The sequence below is a fragment of the Xyrauchen texanus genome, chromosome 24, assembly GCF_025860055.1.
Source record: "Xyrauchen texanus isolate HMW12.3.18 chromosome 24, RBS_HiC_50CHRs, whole genome shotgun sequence".
NCBI lineage: Eukaryota > Metazoa > Chordata > Actinopteri > Cypriniformes > Catostomidae > Xyrauchen > Xyrauchen texanus.
In genome coordinates this window covers 26,964,574-26,984,882 of record NC_068299.1, presented here as the reverse complement: position 1 = coordinate 26,984,882, position 20,309 = coordinate 26,964,574, and the positions used below count along the sequence as shown (strand labels likewise).

Sequence of the window (20,309 nt, the reverse complement as noted above, 5' to 3'; positions counted from 1 at the left end):
CAGCAGTGCCATAATTTTGAAGCAAATCATATAAACAAAAGAGGGCTATTTCAAAGTCTGTTAAAAGCTGCCAGTTGGTGACGCCATGACCGTGACCCATAATAGCTGCATAAATGTGATCAGCCCACATTACCAAACATGCAGCTGAATTTTCATCAAATGTCAAAAATGTGTTCACAATTTAGCATCTACAATGTCTTGGCATGATGTTAACATGATGTTTAACATGAATCCCCTAGGAAGAGTATTTAAAAGTTCAGAGCTTATATATATGTATATATGTACCAATTTTGGTGACTGTAGGTGAAAAAGAGGGGTGATATAGAGGCTATTTTAAAGTGGGTCGCTACAGCCCAGCCCTAGTTGTCAACGACGCTGATGAAACTTTCAGTGCTTGGGCCTTAATAATAATAATCCTTAGAAGAACAATAGGGTCTCCGCACTTTCAGTGCTTGGCCCTAATTAATCATGATTGTTGTTTGTATCTCTTCATTTCAGTTCTTCAGTGCCTCAAAAAAACTGCATTTTAAAATATATATATTTAGCCTCTTTTTCAGATTTACACATTTCAATTTCATAATACATTTATATCAAATTTAATTATGTAATATATAACTAAATTAAATTCATAAAACTTTTTTTCAGAAAGATTAATCAATGTAGTTATGAAACTGAAATGCATTTTTTTTAATCGATGCTTTTGCCTAAAATAAAGTTTTGATAATCATTTGGAGTCACTTTGAACCAGAAACACATTTTGAGATTTATGCACTACGGTAAAAAGGAAACTTTAAGCTTTCTAAAAATGTAATGGTTATGTTTCTACTCTAAACCTTTTTTAGAAATACAGTCATTTAAATGTTGGCTGATGTAACCCAATGTTTTTCATTTTACTGTAGTGCATAGATGGATGGATGGATGGATGGATGGATGGATGGATGGATGGATGGATGGATGGATGGATAGATCTGAACACTGAATGCTCTTTAGGAGCATGAGAAAACTGAATGTTTGTTAAGTTTTGTCTCAGATCCAGACAGTGTTTTAGTGGAGAGCTGAGGTGGGCTGTTTCTATCAGCTTAGGACTAGGAAAGCAATGTAATACTTTAATTATAGTCCTTAATCACTCACTCTAAAACCCTCATATTTCTCACCACCCAGACATGTACCAGCTCGTTTACAGTAGACTAGAGAAACACCACATCTCAGCACACACACTGATTCAGACATCCAACACTCTAAAACATGTATCTTGATCACAAGTGCACAAGGACTATAAGAAAGTAGTCTCATCCATCACACAAAAACATTGTTTTGCACTGTTTTAATGTGGCATATTAGTAGTATAACCTAAAGCAAGCACCATAGAAAAGAGGAAAAAAAGTTTCTGTTTTTGTCATTTTAACATAGTCAGTGATGTCAGCAGAGGCCTGCAGTGGGAAATGTGAAACTAAACTTACAACACCACAAATACTCTTCATTTGATTGTCATGTTTATAAAGGCTCTGTGATTTAAGATAATAATACATGCAGGTCTAGTTAAGAGAGTCTAGTTATAGGTCAAACTTTACACTGTGAGTGTGATTTGCTCTTCCCTTTCCCCAAAATAGACAGAAGAATTAATGTAAGTGTTTTTATAAAATCGTAAGCATCACGTTTCTGCTTTTTAACCCTTCAAAAAATTGGCCTCATTCACTTGACTTTAAACTTTGTATTATTATTATTATTATAATTTAAGAAAAAGAGAGATTCAATTTTTTTCTTCAGACAATTTACAGTATTTCATATTCAAAGTTCAAAAACATTCAAATGACACATTTTCATTTAGATCAATGGAAATATGGATTTTACTTCCTATTATATGTTATATAATAAAATTTGTAAACCTTTTGAAATATTCCAATTCTGTTGTAGAAAAACATGTTAAGATCACATTCTGTTTCTTTGATTCTTTTTAAATGACTCATAACAGACTCCTATATTTGACTATTCACATCAGGTTGTTTGCAATTATGATTTCTTTAAAACTGGACAATACTGACAATACAACTAAAAGAAAAATCAAGAAACATGGAGGGGGGGGTGGATTCATGGACTCCATGGTCCTGTACATGTCTTACGAGTACAGTTCCTCTGTCATGAGAACAAAGATGCTTTTCAGGAAGGCAGATAGAGATTAGCACACAGGGCTGGGTGTGGGTGATTGCCTGATGTCCCAAGCGCTAAAGCGCTGAGTGTCAGACCCCAACTAATTGGCAATGCCATACTTGGCAGTAGGGTAAAATGCTCGGTGTGAAAAGCCGGCTTGTGTGGTGTCTGAACAAATATGGCGACTCAGAGATGGTAAATGCCAATAAGCTCCTACCCCCACCAAGCTCTAATTGTTACCATGGCTCTTCTGATGCTGCAAATACCACTATGGCAAGTTGAAGACACGTGACTAATTGCAGCAACCAAATGCACAAATATGCAGGGGTGGAATTCTGTTGACTAAAAGGTGAAAGTTGTTTTTCTGATGAGCTGACTCTAAGTATACAATATTACAGGTCTCATAGTGGCACTACACATCACAGGAGTCCTTTATTAAATGTAATCATCATTTAATATTCCTAGAAGAAATATACATTCAAGTACATTTGTTGAACGCAGGTCGAGAACAACATTTCTTATTATTCTTTATTCTTTATTATTGTTTTAATTTGGTTTCCCTGTGCCTGGAGCTAAAGTAACCACCACCCAAAGTCCTACCTATCCACCTCCTCCTGGGTGGCACTGCCCTGCTTACTGAGGGAATTTCTCAATGGGAGTTTTTTTCCCCTCCCCTAATCTCTAAACAAGCACTTTGGTCTGTCCCGCTTTTACTGCAACAATTCTAATAAAGAGAGGACAAAAGGAGGCAGGCAACCCCTTTTAACTCACCAACTTAAGTGGGATGGCATCAAAACCTACTTTATATGTGTTGTCTTTATAGATACAAGACTTAGAAATAATTTAAAAAAATACTGATATAAAAAAATGCAAATATACTTGGAGTAAAGCATGTAATCAGATCTGGTACTTTAACATACATAAACAGATACAAGCTGTTTTGGTAGCCACAGAACAATAGTGGCATTGTCTACAGAGACTTCAGCCATGTCATCTGTGAATCTCTCTGTTTTTTTGTTTTTGTTTGTTTTTTTAGAAGACCCAGCCACTCACACAGCATTGTTCCAGAAACATCACTTTGAAATTCACCTGACCTCTGCACAGAACAGCCACCATCCTGATAATGCTAATATTACTGTACAGAACCAGAGTCTCAGACATTCAGAATTGTGCATTTTACAATCTTTAACAACAAACTACATCTCTTAAAGTTTGGATATTTACAAAAAGACAGTTATACTGTATATTAGTATTACATGTAATCAAATAAGAAAGATTATTTATTTCTGTTCATCTATTCAACCGAGAAAGACTGAAATAGCAAGCATGGGTATAATAAAGTGTTTTCAATAGGCTATGTATCAATTAGCTTAAAAGCAAAACACATTATGTGGTCACAATTTCCAAAAGGCTAATTCAGAATATGCGCTGAAGTTTTGTAGTTATTCATTGTGTTTTTAAGAAAATACTTGACTAAAATTTTGTTTCCACTCTAACTAAAATCTGTATATCTGTATACATGTATAGTGTATACTCTCTCTCTCTCTCTCTCTCTCTCTCTCTCTCTCTCTCTCTCTCTCTCTCACTCTAGTATATAAACCAGATTCTGACAAAGCTTGTTTAAAGCAAATTAATTAATATTTGAAAAATTACAGCCATGACTGTATGTTGAGAGCCCTGTGATGGACTGGCCACCTGTCCAGTGTGTTTACCTGCCTTTGGCTGAGACAGCTGGGATAGGCTCCAGCACTACCCGTGACGCTAGGACAAGTGGTTAAGATGGATGGATGATGTATGTTGAGAGGTGTAAGTGAATAATTTAATTAGTTAGGAAAAGTCAAAACTTTATTTCATGCATATTTCAACAAATGAAATGTTTATTACTATTTTTATTGTTTTACTGTGCATGGTCAAATTAAGGTTATCGTTGTGAAACGGTAATGAAATTCTAATAACGACTTGAAAATGTTAAAGTTGTTTCATATTTACAAGCCATATATGTTTACGATAAAGTGATAAGAGAGAACAACAGCAATTAACGCAAAATTGTGATGTTGTGATTCGAACTTGAATTTCTTTCAAATATATTTATTTTGCGAAAGAAATCAAATTAAATGTAGTGACTTTTAACTCAGTGTAAAGATTATAAACTATGTCATTTAAAATCAAGTGAGTTAGTGGGATGACATTCGAAATCACGTTTGAAGGTAGACAAATTCAATTTTTAACCATTTACAGTTAGCTTACAAGACGACATATTTCACTCCTTTAAAGACAAACTGCAAAAATACATAACTTAATATAAATAGTTGAAAACAACTGTATATAACAAGACAAATGCATTTACAAAATACACAAGAGAAAATGGATGGAAAAAGGAGGTCGGGAAACAAAGTTTTGGACAATACTGAATCTTGGCAATCAAACCCAGGCAATCCCTCCATTGAATTGATCTACTCAGAGCTCATTACAAACATTAAGCATTTAACACAGTTATACATTTCATATAAAAAGAATAATCCTTTTAAATTAGTGCATAGAAAAAAAATCCAATGTAGCTAGAAGCCAATTGATTTTTCTCACGTTTCAACACTAATACATCAAAGTCCACTCGTGATGATGTTCTATGCATAAATATCTCATGTCTGCATAAGCAGGCCTAAACGCAAGATATCTGCTTCCGTTGAACTACAATAGGCCAAAAACAGTAGTAGAGTAATATAATGTTTTTTCTTTCTTTCAGCAAACAAAGGCCTATTTGTGACAATGAGCGGACGTTGGGCGAAATTGATGGCGTTCTGGAATAAAAAAGCACGAGCTATAACTCCGTTCCATCTCGAGGGTACATGAGACTGTTCACACTGAAGCTGTTGTAGAAGTGTCCATTAAACTGCGCGCTCTGGCCGCCAGTAAAAGAGTTATAGTACATCCCACGGTTAACGTGTACACTGTCCTGAAGCTCACTCGGTCCACTTGCGTCAGGTGCTGAGCCGGAATGGTACGGACCCAAGGCGCTGATATTTCGGCTGGAGAGCTCGTTTACCAAACCTAGAGAGCCCTGTCTGCTAGTAGGAGCTGAAGGAGAGCTTAAAGCAGACATACTGTTGAAGAAATTGTTAAAGCATTGAGTGGGCGCTAGGCCTGCAGGCGATGCGCCTTTGTGGCTCTCATGGGCCGCATCAAACTCAGGAGATGCGGGCCCGGTGAGGTGAGGGCTGTCGGTGGGTTTGATCCCCGCAAGCTGTCGATCGTCCTCTGGTTTTGAGTTGCTGGCAATACCTGTACTTGGATCAGATCTGCGCTTCCTTTTTCTCCGAAAGTTCCCGTTGTCAAACATCTTTTCACAGTTGGGGTCTAGAGTCCAATAGTTTCCTTTGCCTTAAAACAATACGAACAGATAGTTAACATCACGCCACACAATTAGCAACTTTGCATGCAGAATACGTTATTCACAGTGGAATTCTATACATTTAAATGCATAGCGCACTTGCACGAGCATCACTCACCTGGGTCGTCTTCATCACGTGGCACTTTTTTAAAGCAGTCATTCAGGGAAAGATTATGCCTGATAGAGTTCTGCCATCCCGCTTTACTCTTCTTGTAAAACGGAAAATTATCCGCCACATACTGATATATCTGACTCAAGGTTAACTTCTTCTCGTGCGCGTTCTGTATTGCCATGGCTATCAGAGCTGAGTAGGAGTAAGGCGGACGCACGAGCTTTAAAAGTTCCTCTTGGCTCGCGATGGAGAGCCAGCCCAGGTCCGGACCGGCGAACCCGGACGAGTTAGTGAGATATTGTCTCTGAGAGCCGTAAGCTGGAGGAATGAATGAGGGGCTGTTGTTTCCATGTATGTAGGACGAAGAGGAGTTGACACCAGGTCCATTAAGCCACAGGTAGGGGTTTGGGGACGGCGCGTAGTCCCCCAAGCCGTATCCTGCTGGTCTCTGAGCCGCAGGTAAGCTCTGCTGGTGATACACACTGAAGTTTTCACAGTACACGGCCATATCTGGGGTCTCGTGTACGCTTTTTGGCAGTTGCTGGAGAGGGTTGACAGCAGCGGAATTATTGTTATAGATCTGCGCGTCGATGGTGTTCATATCTCCAGTGCCTGCACAAGGCAAATGTCTCTCCTTGGAGCTGACGCTCTCTGTCTGCTGAGTCGTCTTAGGTTAAAAGCAACAAGTGTCTGCTTATTTTGCAAGGGCTGTTTGGTCATATATACACCCAAGTGCAGCAAATAAGGTGTCTAATCTGGTATACTTGTCTCCTGCAGCCAATGGATGCACAATCTCCACGAAGTAGGCGTGGTCCATAGACTGGGATTTCAGGGAGACGATTTAAGAAGTCATTCATAAACACTAGAGAGGCACAGACCATTGGCTAGTTCCAATGGAGACAAACGACTCATCAACATCTCAGATGCATTTATTCTAAAGAATTCCACTCACTGAAATAATAATTAATCTATTCAAAAAGCGAATTCATTACAAATTCTGAATATTTTTATATGGTAGAGCAATGTTTTTAATAGGGTATTGGCGTGATCTTCCTGAATTCTTAGATAATTTAAATTACCATCCTCATTAGCGAATTCGTTTTGTCAGTTTTTTACAATTTATGTTTACGTTATTAGCCTAAACTGTCAATAGTCTAAAAAATAAATAGCATTACTCTACAGCTAAATACTGCATATATGTGCTCTTCATATATTTTTACCCGATCATTTTTATTTCCAAAACGCCCATGAAAAGAAATAGCCAGTTATAGCCTAAAGAGAATAATTAATATTAAATTATGTATAGTAATATATTTAATAATAATTATGATAATATATAATTTATGTATGTATTAATATTTATATTCTTATTATTAACGGTATTATTTGTTGTTTTTGAGTGTTGTTGAAGTCAGTATGATGCGACTGACTTAACGGTTTTAAGTCTGTAATTTCAAGTGAGAGCTTTTATTAAAAAATCACCAAGCATTACACATTTTTATTTTATTTATTAAAACATATTTTGCTTGATTTGAAAAGTATAACATACTTATTTAAGTTGATGCTTCTATGTGATTTTTTGTCAATTTACTCGCACTCGTATTTATTGCATCGAGTTATCGAGAAAAGTAGAGAATAATATAGTTATAGCTACTTATTCTTTGCAGTTAATATTTTTTTTATGGAATATTTTATTCCATATATTTTTTTCTTTTTTGAATGTAATTTATCATCTTTTTATGGAGTCACAAACGAGCACCTATTTCACACTTTCAGGAACATAATGATCGAAAAATCACACTAGTTTAATTCTTTGATCTGTTTCTCTCGAAACGGTCTCATCATAGTGCATGTTAAGATGTTTAAAATGTTTTTTTTCTCCTTTTAATTTATTTAACTTTGTTGCCAGGCACGATCTTATTATTTGTTTGGGGCAAAAAGGATTTCACAAACACAAATTTAACCCCAACAGTCTATAAAATGCGACGGTTTGTGGAATGTTGTAATACAATAGCCATTACCTAATGAAGGCTTTTAAAATACCCTACTCTGAGTGCCTTGGACTACTAGAGCACCTGAACAGAATATCCCTTATCCAAAGAGCACCAGTGGGAATTAATTTTCACCCGAGTAGCACTCACTGCATGCTGTGTTTGACCCAAAATATATTCAAAGTCTTTTCAGTGGTAGATGTGCTCCATAGATGTTCTTTCATAATATCACGAATATAGGATGAAGTTATATATTTAAATATTATAATGAATCTGTTTCTCGTGTGACTTTTTTTTTGGCATAATGTATCCACGTCTGTGATAGTCTCAGGAAGACATGCCGTGCTGTCTGTACCGCTACTCCACCTAGTGCTGAAGGAAGGTAGTGAAGCACTACACGTCCAGTTTCCTCAAAGCCACGCAATCTGCTGAGGTCGTCCCTTCTGTCAGATGATCAGAACTCTAAGCTCTAATTATAAACCAAAGGATAATGGACAGGTTTTGTTATGGCTCTGTTGTTATGCCCATTCTTCGCTACACAGGGCATAAATATTAAAAATTAACCTGTCTTAACGTTAACGTAAAGATTAACGTTACGCCTGTATTTCGAAAACACCATATCATCAGTCAATAACTCCACCCTTTACTAAATAATAAAGTATCAATGTATCTTTTACCAAACTAGTATTTTACCCTTAACAGTTTTGTGATTTCCACCGTCACTAAATATGGATAGCCTATTTATAGCCTAATGTAACATATTAGTCAATTTACTTTATATGAAAATGAACAGATATTTATATGCAGTAGCCTATATATACAATACCGGTCAAAAGTTTTGAAACACACTCATTCTTTATTAAAACATTGTTCTCTCCACATTTTAGAATAACAATATAAATCAGCAAAACTGTGGAATAACATAAATGGAAATATGGGAATTATGTTGTGATTAAACAAAATCCAAAATAAATCAAAACTGTGTTATCGTTCAGCATCTTTAAAGTAGTCAACCTTTACCTAGATTTTGTAGACATGTACTCTTGACATTTTCTCAACCAACTTCTTGAGGAATCACCCTGGGATGCATTTTAAACAGTATTGAAGGAGTTCCCATCTATGCTGGGCACTTACTGGCTTCTTTTCTTTGTTATTTAGGCCAAGTCATCAATTTAAAAAACCTTTTTTTAATTACATTTGTAATTACATGACATTTAATTATAATGAAATAAATTAATATGGTCGCACAATTATATTTTTGTCTACAAAACTAATTTAAAACATTTAAGCATACATCTTCAGATCAAAAGATTTTTAAGATCATGAGAAACATTTCAGTCAAGTGTTTCAAAAGTTTTGACCCGTAGTGTATATTTACAAGCGCGCACACAGCACCTTTTACGTTTTCCTAGCCTGCATCCCGGCGTGTATGGAGGACTAAACCTGCATAAATAATAAATGAATAAATGTAATAATCCAAAAATAAATAAAGGAATAAATGTCTTGATAAAACAAATATAATTAGTTTTTAATTAAATTTATTCCTGAATTTATTATTGTATGACTTTATTACTTTATTATTTTCTATATTTATTTTTATTCTTTTTAGCTTTTAATTATTTATTCATATATTTTGCATATTTTTTTATTTATGTGTTAATTTATTTTTTATATTTATTTATTCCCACATATATTTATTTCCATATTTATATATTCCCATATATATTTATTTATTTATCCGTGTATTTATTTTTACTTTTCTGTGTGCAACATGTAAATGAGTGAGGCGGTCCTTGCGGAGCTCCAGTGCATCATTGGTTAAGAGCTCAATAGTGTTATCGGAAGCAGATGGATGTCCCACCTTAACACACCCTGACTCGCACAGATTTAGAATACGCAGGGAAACGTTTTGCAGAGAGTTTAACAATCCAGGATATGCTTCTACATTCATACCGGTATACAGCTCTCCTAAAACATCAATCAGCACCTCTACTCTAAATGAAACATTTAGATGCGTGATTATCCACTTCATTAGCATGTCGCGCTACTCTCTAGATATGAAGCGTCAGCTATAGATTTATATACATACATAAACGATCAGGGAAATGAAGCATGGTTGTATCTTTTACAATGAACAATCATAACAACAGAAAACAATATTAGGGATTTGCAGATATCAAAATATGAAGTTATATACACAGAAAAAAAAGAAAAGGACAAGGTTAAATCATATCATTTATGAAACTTGCTCATTTTGTGGATTTGTTGAAGAAACAGCTCCCCATTTATTTTGTGATTTTAGTATAACCAATAAATCTTGGCTTGACTGAAGCTCTTATGTTTATAGCCCCACAAATAGCTATAGTTTACACGCGATATAGCTATGACCTAGCGTCACATCAAAACAAGTCAAGAGTAATCGAGCACACGCTTCATATAATAAGCCAATGGTAGCAGGAGCCACCCACATCATTATCATACAAGAGACAGAAATGTAAGAATAAATAAAAAAATAAATACATGTGGAAATATTTAAATATAGAAATAAATACATGTGGGAATAAATAAATATAAAAATAAATGAATGCATAAATAAATAATAAAAAAAAAAACAAAAACAAATGAAAGAATAAAATTTTTTTAAAGAATAAAAATAAAAAAGAGAAAATAATAAATAAAGGAAAACAAAGTCATACAAAAATAAATTCAGGAATAACTTTCATTAAAAACAAATTATATTTGTTTTATCAAGACATTTATCCTTTATTTATTTTCTTATTATTACATGTATTTATTTATTTATGTATTTATCTATTATTTTTGCATGTTTAGTCCTCCATAGTATCAAAAGATGGAGCTAGATCCATTCTGAAGATCACTGTAGCGCAGCTGAACACTCATGGCCTCTCCAAGCACATTCAAAATGTTTCAGGACTGAACGTTAGGTTAATGCAAAAGTAATTCTGTGATAAAATCATTGCCATGATGTTGGAATATTGAGCTTGAAATAAACGTTTGGGGACAATGACAAGTTCTGTATTTTCTTAGAAAATGTATAAATCCATAAACATGATGAAAGCATGATATTTACATTTTTATAAGATCAAAATGTACTTAATTGATGAACAGGGACTATCAAGATATTTTATATTTCTTTTGCATTACACAATAGAGTTAAATGTATTGTGCATTTTCTTTTTGCTATTTATTCCTAGCTTTTCATTAAAAGTAATGGGGAACAAATGGCACTGTTCATTGAGAATGTGCACTTTATATAGAGAATATGCACTATATAAAATATTCAAACATCTTTTAATATACTGTAGTTTTCTAACATGGGTTGAGACAATGCATGCAAGTAGCAATATGCAATAAGAAAATACATAATTCATATGTATGTGCGCATGAGCATCACATCATTAGTGGGCCTTACCATTTCCTGAGAACTGTGAACTGTCATTGTTTTGCTACAGCAGAGCAAAGATCAAGGCCTGCTCCTGTCTGTACATTGAGAGGTCACCTAACAACTGTGTGAGAGAGAGTGTGTGTGTGTGATTTACTCCAGGAAAACAACATAAGTGAGACTCACAACCTCATTATGATTTCTCCTCATGGTTTTTGGCATCTGGGTGACAGAGTAAAAGACATGAGAAATGAGAGGAGTGTGAGAGTCAGACAGGAACAGGCGAGAAGGGAGAAAAAAAGTAAAAGAGGCTGTGCTCCCCTCTTTTGGAGTGCCGTGACAGAGACAGATGGAGGTAGAAATGCTCTGTGCTCATTTACAATATACTGCCTCTCTCCCTTTCTTTGTCTTGTTTTTTTTTTATCTAAATTTAGCTTTGCTCTATTTTCCAATTTCTCCTCTTTTTCTATTACTTGAATAAAACCCCACTCATGCATTGGTCACAATTCCTGTTATGTTATGCTCATATATTATTCCAAAGAAATTAGTTATTTATTTATTCATAATTTTTTAAACAAAACTTTATTGACACATGACGACATAAAATATCATATCATAATTACACAGCTCTCTATTTCGCAGCAATGAGCAATCTAATATTTTTTTCTTATTGCTAAAAGGTATTTGAACAACCAGTATCCTGCATACTGGTACTGCTTCCACATCTCCCGTATCGCTCCACAGTCTCTCCATTTTCAAGCTAACTGGCACCATATTGTTACTGAAACATATATGCAGACTGCTGTAAGATTACTTTAGAATTCATTTTAATGGTGAGCATAACACTTTTGAAGTGTGTCTAGAACTTTAGTCCTCAGTTAAAGCAAGAGTATGAAAACATTTATTCATGATAACAAAGTACAGCTAAGACACAAAGAGCTGGATGGGAGAAATTCAAATATATAAACAGGTTAGTCCATAAAAAGTTAAATTGAGTACACATTAATAATAATAACATATAATTATATATAATTGATAATAATATTGATAAATACAAATATATCAATCAATAACATTAATAATAATAATATATAATTTTAACTGTGTTTATGTTGTTGCTAAGCTGATTGTTTTCTATGTTGATAATATGATAATATTGAGTTGATAATTTCAGTATACAATGAAGTAAATATTTAATGCACACGAATAGCTGTGCAATAATAATAACAACAATAATATTAATTATTAATAATAAAAACGATTATTATTATTATTATTAATGTTATTATTTTTTATTATAATCAGTTCTGTGCATTTTTTTCTGTTGTTGTGTGATAGGAACCACAATGTAAAAAGTGAAAATGTGCAGTTGTTGCTTTAAGCAGCTATTTCTATCTGATATGACCCTTAAATATTTTACTTTAATTTGTGCAACTAAAACATAAAAATGTGCATTTTTTTGTGTTTTAACATCTTGCACCAAGACTAAAAAGTAGTGTCTATACTTAACTAACTCCACATGGTAAATAAAAGTGACTCTGGATCTGGTTCTGATTAATGTGTTTATGAGTGGCAGAATGAGCCCTTACAGAGGACAGATAACCCACAGAGCGTTCACCACAGTAAGTCTTAAATATAAATACACACACAGAGGCTTGTATTGGGCAAAGAAAAGTGAAGGAAATACCAGTTTACTTGGCTAAGCTAAAAACATCTAGATTCAAAATAAATCCTCAGTGCAAGTGGAAAGATAACAAGACCAAATGCTTTGTGTGTGTGTGTGTGTGTGTGTGTGTGTGTGTGTGTATACAGTATATGTGTGAGAGCTTGTAGCAATGTCAATAAGAGCACATAGCAGGAGGGCAAGGGACACTTCTGTACCACAACCAACCTCTTTTTCACCTCGCACCATTCTGTATTGTGCTTCTGTTTGTCAAGTAAAATTGAGCATAAGGCCAACAACCTGAGGCAGACCTGTGAAATGTGGATTGGTATCCCAGCGCAAGGGTTGAGATGAGTTCAGGCTGTTACGCTGTCTGTTTTTCTGCATGGGACTATTCTGAACTGTCTGCATCTTTCAGCAAATGGTCTGTATAAATACAGCTGGCAATCACAGCTGTTATCAGACAGTTTTCATCACATTTCTCAAATTTTCTTGTAATCTAAACTGTCATGAGAATGAAAAGATCTGCAATTATTTCCACTGAGAGCAATGTGTGCACTGTGCAATGTTTTAATGCAACCAGAGGATGGTGCTATGTGTCTCTACAGACCTCAATATCTGTACAAGATGACAAGTGATATATTAATAATATACTGTGCTATAGACAAAGGGAGTGCTAGATAGACTGATGTCAGACATTGCTAGTGCCATACTTACCCTTGTGCCCACTATATCCTGTTTGATTCGTTTTTTTATTATTGTTGTTGTGCAAAACAATCTCCAAGAAAGACAAACATATAAATCATACAACTATCATGAAATAACTATCATGAAATAACAATTAATTATTAATGAATAATAATTAAATTAATAATAAACAAAAACAATTACATAAAATTAGGTGATTTTCGGTCAGTTGTGTTGCAGCCTTGCAGGTGTTACTGTGTTATTATTGTGTAATTACTAAAAAAGGCCAAAGCAAGTGAACGGTTTCATTGTTAAACACTATAAAACGGGCTGCAACATTAATTGAAAAAATAAATAAATAAAAGAGGTAACAATTACGGCTGCTGACTAATCGTGAAAGTGTCAAATATAGCATTTCATGTAAATATACAAATTTTGTATCTACAGACAAACCCGTTGACTACAGAACATAAGCCTATAAGTAATGGTGCGACAAAACTTGAATCTTCCATTATAATAGAACAATATTACATCAACAAAGCAATTAAGGAACAAGGTTCTCATTTTAACACTTTTAAAACTCTGCTTAATAATGTCCTTCTCCACACACACACACACACACACACACACACACACACACACACACACACACACACACACACACACACACACACACACACACACACACACACACACACACACACACACATGTTGTGTTTCCATGTTTTATGGGGACTTTCCATAGACATAATGGTTTTTATACTGTACAAACTTTATATTCTATCCCCTAAACCTAACCCTACCCCTAAACCTAACCGTCACAGAAAACTTTCTGCATTTTTACATTTTCAAAAACATAATTTAGTATGATTTATAAGCTGTTTTCCTCATGGGGACCGACAAAATGTCCCCACAAGGTCAAAAATTTCGGGTTTTACTATCCTTATGGGGACATTTGGTCCCCACAAAGTGATAAATACACGCTCACACACACACACACACACACACACACATACTGCTTTTAAGACTCCCCCTCTTCCAAATAAGCAGCAGTCTCCAAACACACACAACGTTTCTTGTATACAGTAGGCCGCTGTGGCTGGAAGTTCTACTGCAGATGCCACCTTAAAAGGGCTCATCAGCTGCCAAACAGCCTGGCACACAGAGTGGTGCCCTCTTTTTCTTTCTCTTGCTCTTAAAAGAGCACAGGAGCTCAGACTCCTCCACTCTGCATACTGCTGAGGCCCCACAAACAGACCTCTAGCCTCTTTTTTGTGTGGATATGTGCTACAAGATTGTGTCTATGTGTAACTGTGTATGTTCATTAGTGTGTAAAGATTAGCAAAGGGTGTTTGTTTTTTTATGGAGTTTGATATAAATTGTTGTGCAGATACAGCCATAAAATGTATTGAGAAGTTCTCATATATCCAATTTTGGACACTTAGGTCACACAAACAAATGTATACTGTAGTTTTATTGCACTAGAAACAAAGTACCAAACCAACTGGCATCTGCAAACATATTACCTAGACCTTTCCTCAGAACAACATCTATCAGTATTATTGTGATTACTTTTAACTGGTCCCATCATGTTCACAAGATGCCCCTAGCAGACCACAGTTGTATCACATTAAATATGTTCCACAAAGTTTGCAACCACACAGGTTCTAAAATACTTTTTGTCTTCATTTTGAATATGCCAATTGTTTTATAATTTGAAACCTATCAAACTTCCTTCTGTCATTTTTGTTGCTTGTAATGTGCTATATTTGTTGTATTTCTTTAAAAATGTTTGACAGTTGGCTTGATATATTGTTATATACTGCAAAAACATTCATACATTTTTAGTTTTTTTTTATTTGCTTTAGTACTATTTTAAAATGGTACATTTTCAAAACTCAGTACAAATATCACAAAAGACAATAAAACATTTAGTAATTTTTTTTTAACATAAAACACAAACACACACACACACACACACACACACACACACACACACACACACACACACACACACACACACACACACACACACGCACACACACACGTACTGTTCTGACCACACCAAATAAGTGTAGCTATTTATAGTGTCTGAATAATTTGGGGGGCACTGTATACCTTCAATAAAGTTCTTGTTTTTGTTTTTTCTTTTCTTTGGGTTAGTATACACTTGTGTGATTCAAGAAGCAAAAGTTGTGGCTAACATGCCCATTTGAGCATGAAAACACAAAGATGCAATGACAGGGCATTCTTGTCTATGTAAAGTTTTACTGTGAGAGCGTGTGTGTCTGTACAGTGTGTGGAGGCAGGTGCAGATTGGGTTCTGAATCAGTTCTTTGTGTCCTGTTAGTTTTAAAAGCACTCCTGCCCAATCTGTCTCTTTCTCTTCCTCCCTGCCTCTTCCTCTCTTTTCTCTCATTCTCTCTCCTTGTCTGTAGGAAGTTGGGATTTAAATGTTTGCAGCTGAAACAGTGGCAGGTCTGTAGTGGAGTCAGACACAGAGTCATATATCTGCAGAGCACGCTGCAGTTCATCTATCACTGACACATGCACATACACATGCACACAAATACCTTTTATAACTGCATACATTGTTTTCAAACCTTAAGTCCTGGTGACAATGTGAGGTTGAGGTTGTCATGGTTACCAATAGCCTTGGTGTAAATGAAAAGACACTCAACTGAATGGCTGTCCAATATGTTAAAGCCAAGCCTGAATATCCTGTAGAAGCAGTGTCCGATTTGTCTCTGAAACTTTGAACATGAAGGCAATAGGCAGTCACCTTAACTAGTCAAGTCTATAGACACACATGTTTGCCACATATTTATAGTATTTCATTCTTCAACAAAACCTTAAAAACTTAAATTAAACATCTACTTTTTAGAACAATGCATGTATAACTGTAACAGGTAAAGGATGGGCAAGGAGGAGGCAGGAACCAGCTGAACAGTCAACATAAAGGTTTAATGATAAAAATGAACTTAAAACAACATAAAACATAAACGAACACAGACACTAATGCAGTGTGGCCGCATGCGTCTCTCTCTCTCTCTCTCTCTCTCTCTCACTCTGTCTGTCTCTCTCTCTCTCTCTCTCTCTCTCTCTCTTGAACTGCCACCTCCGGCTCCACTTTATCTCGCTCTCCCACTGATCAGATGATTCAGCACCAGCCATGCATCATCACGGCCCAGCCACGCCCTCCTCGTCACAACAACCAATTTATTTAATTTGCCCTATAGGAAAGAGGACATACAAAGGTGATCTCCTACAAAACGTAAATGTTTCTCCTGGACAAAAATTTTATTAAATGGAGAGCAAATGGTATCTCTAGATTAACTATCCTGCTTATTGTATTTTACCCTAAAAATGTTTCAGAAAGATCTCAAAAATGTCTCAAAATATGCTCAGATTTGCTAAGATACATTGCTAGGATTTTACAAGATTTAACAGTAATTTCTTACAATAAAATAATGCTTTCAGTATTTTAAAAAATACAACCTAGTCATTTACTGTCACACCAGAAAAAAAAAAAAACGCATTGTGGGATAATAGTGTTTCGTTTGAAGTCACCATTATGTTCGTTAGTGTTCCCTTTGGATGGGAACTTTGACTCAATTGAAGTTAATACATTTTCTCCTAACTGATGCAATTGTCTTTTATGAACATTATTATTTGCACTGTGCTCCAGGGAGAAAATTTGTTCAATTTAGAGCTTGACAAAGTTTGATCAAGATGCAGCCTTTAGTCTAAACAGTGCACTTGCAAGGAAAAATACATAGTTGTAATGTAAACAATGAGATAGTGATGCTTGCAATGTCATGCTGTGATACGAATTATCTGTTATTGGACATAAACGTTTAGTAGAGTTGTCAACTAAGTATGCACAGATATCAACAATCAGCATAAAAAACTCAACAATGGTGACAATTAATAAACATTTCAGTTATAAAATATACATTACAATATACATGATAATTTTTATTCTATATAAAGGACTGCTACATTACATTAATTTCATGGCCCTGTTCACTGTGAAGTCACAGTATACAGTTGTATTTTAATTTGAATAAATTGAAGAAATACTACTATAAAATAAGCAGTGAAAGTCATGCAACTAATAGCCAGGAATTTACTGTAAAATCACACTAATTTATTTATAGTGTGCCAATCGAATTTGAGAGGTTTCAGTATAAACATATCTCATCGAATTATCTGCGAACTACATTAATTATAAAGCTCTATACTATTAATGTGGTAACATTTTATAATACTGGTCCATCATTATTAGGTAATTATGCAGGAATTAATGCAGGATTAATGAGTAGTGCTACATTAACACTTGAGTTACTACTATTAACTAATATGGAAACATGATTAACCAATCAGTAAGTAATAGTGAACTGATGACTGAGGTTGTTCATTGTTAGGTAATCAATAAACACTGAATTTGATTTTCCTCATTGAGAACGATCAACTAACTATGGCTAATTTAAAATAACTACTAATTAATTACTAATAAAAACATTAACATATGTCTAAAATATGAATGATTATGATTTTATTGTGAACATAATCATGAAATGTGCCTTCAGAGAAACATGCGCCTCACGTGCGTTCTTTGCTGGAATTAAGTTTTTGATCTGGAATGCGGCCACTCATTCAGGTTTTGTGCTGAGGAGCCGAGACAAGGTCAGCGGCTAGTACAGCATTGTGGCAAGAGGGACACAATGTCTCGTTCCCTCCATCAGGGAATTGAGTTTAGAACAGTAACCGAGACATTCCACTTCTGTCACTCACTTCTGTCGAGACGTTGTGTCGCTGTAGTGACACTAGGGATCCCTATAGAAAAATGCCACAACAGCTGAACCGTGTTACGTGAAATGTCGATGCAGGTACAAGCAAGCGGGTTAATCAGTCTGCAAGTAACCTCCCCCAACGCCCCACAAGAAGTCATGTAGTTCCCCTCACCCTTAGGGGGGAAACGATGCAGACTTTTCTCTTTATGTTTTCTATCCGTAGAGTATTAGATTCAGCTGAGGCTATCTAACGCTATTATACGCATCGGGTTGGTGTTCTTTTCCTTTCCTATTCTTTAAGGGGGAAAAGACCCTGCGGAGACCACATCCTGCCCGAAGGGGAGGTTAGCATGTGGCAAATACATCACGTGGGCTCACCAGCCGCACATGGGAGAGGTGTGGTAGTAGGCCCTGCCTCGACAACACATTCTCACCCCGACTCGTCACATACGGACGCTTCGGGCAGTTTCGTCACATATTGACGCGCCGGGTATACCTTTGGCGTCATTTTTCGACGCGCAGGGCAGTCCGATAGACTTCTATGTATCTCCGCAAACCGGAGCGTGTAGCGTTGAAATGTCACGTCTAGGGTAAGCTCACGCCGCGAATGGGTGGAGAGTCGAGACAGCGATAAATAACAATCAAAAGGAATAGGCTACAATGGCCCTCCAACTGTTTTTTGATGTTTAAAACCCCGGACACGTCGTAAAATGACGCGGTTCTACATATCTCCGAACCGGAGCGTGTAGCGTTGAAATGTCACGTCTCGGGTAAGCTCACGCCACGAATGGGTCGAGAGTCGAGACCGCAATCAATAAAAATAAAAAGGAATAGGCTACAATGGCCCTCCAACTGGTTTTTTATGTTTCAAAACCGGACACGTTGTAAAATGACGCCAAAGGTACACCCGGCGCGTCAATAAGCGACGCCAAGGGGTCCTGCCCTAGCGTCCATATGTGACGAGTTGGGGTGTGAGAATGTGTTGGCCTCGAAGAGGAGTAGCTCTAAAACACAGTGACCGGGACAGAGGGAGTTCTGCCCAAGGAAGACGGAGGTCTGCCGACAGGGAGACTGTACCGCAGAAAATACATCACAGGGGGATATCGGAGTAACTGATACCTGTGGAGCACCTATCCCAGTACAGGACATATTAGCACCTGTAGTAGGTCAGGCTGTGAATTCCTCCACCGAATCTGCAAGCCACAGGGCTAGGGAGGAAGGACATCCAGGGTTCACGGGTTCGTGAACTCACATGGGATAAGAAGCACAAGTCATCGACTCACGGAGGGGAAAGGCGCTATACACAAGCGATACACCCGGCCAGTTGATCCGTATTACCAAACTTACCTGTTCATACCTGACAAAACACAGACGAAACCGGCTCAACCTGGAGATTGTAAAATCTTGCAAAGGTGTTGGGTGTTGCCCAGCCAGCTGCTCTGCAGATGTCTGCTAGAGAGGTGTCATTGGCCAGTGCCCATGAGGATGCCACACTCTTTGTAGATTGTGTTCGTATTCCCAAAGGGGTGGGCACGGCCTGGGCCTGGTATGCCAAATTGATGGCATCCACGATCCAGTGGGCAAGCCTCTGATCGGAGACAGTGTTCCCTTTCCACTGTCCGTCGAAGCAGACAAAGAGCTGCTCAGAGTGTCTAAAGCTCTGTGTGCGATGCCACCATCTTCATGGAGGTGAGCGCAATGAGGAGGGCCGTCTTCAAGGAGAGGGCTTTCAGCTCTAGCAGCTCAAACGGGGCTCTCTGAAGGCCCAGGAGGACCAATGAGAGATCCCATGAGGGGAAGAGGCGGGGCCTAGGAGGATTCAGCCACTGGGCGCCTCTGAGGAACCTGATTATCAGGTCGTGCTTCCCTAGGGACTTACCGTCCACTGTGTCTTAGTGGGCCGCTATGGCGGCCACATACACCTTCACGGTGCCACATACCCCTCCAGCCTCTCCTGCAGGGAGGAAAGCACTGACCTGACTGCACATCTCTGGGGGTCTTCGGCTCGGAAAGAACACCACCAAAGAAGTGACAAATTATTGAAGTCAGATTACAACTTGTAGGCTAATGCAGAAATTCTGAATCTGATTTTGCAGAGATGCAGAGGCATGATGTCACACA

The 20,309-nt window shown here is 36.8% G+C and overlaps 1 protein-coding gene across 1 annotated transcript; it reads right to left on the bottom strand.

Annotated features, from left to right (window-relative positions):
- Window positions 1-4,210: 4,210 nt before the first annotated feature.
- On the bottom strand, window positions 4,211-6,326 carry LOC127617719 (forkhead box protein I1c-like). The gene is made up of 2 exons (XM_052089789.1): window positions 5,655-6,326; window positions 4,211-5,526 (listed from the first exon to the last, which is right to left on the bottom strand). The coding sequence occupies exons 1-2, from the start codon at window positions 6,247-6,249 to the stop codon at window positions 4,967-4,969; spliced, it is 1,155 nt and encodes a 384-aa protein (XP_051945749.1). The 5' UTR covers window positions 6,250-6,326; the 3' UTR covers window positions 4,211-4,966.
- Between the last annotated feature and the right edge of the window lie 13,983 nt (window positions 6,327-20,309).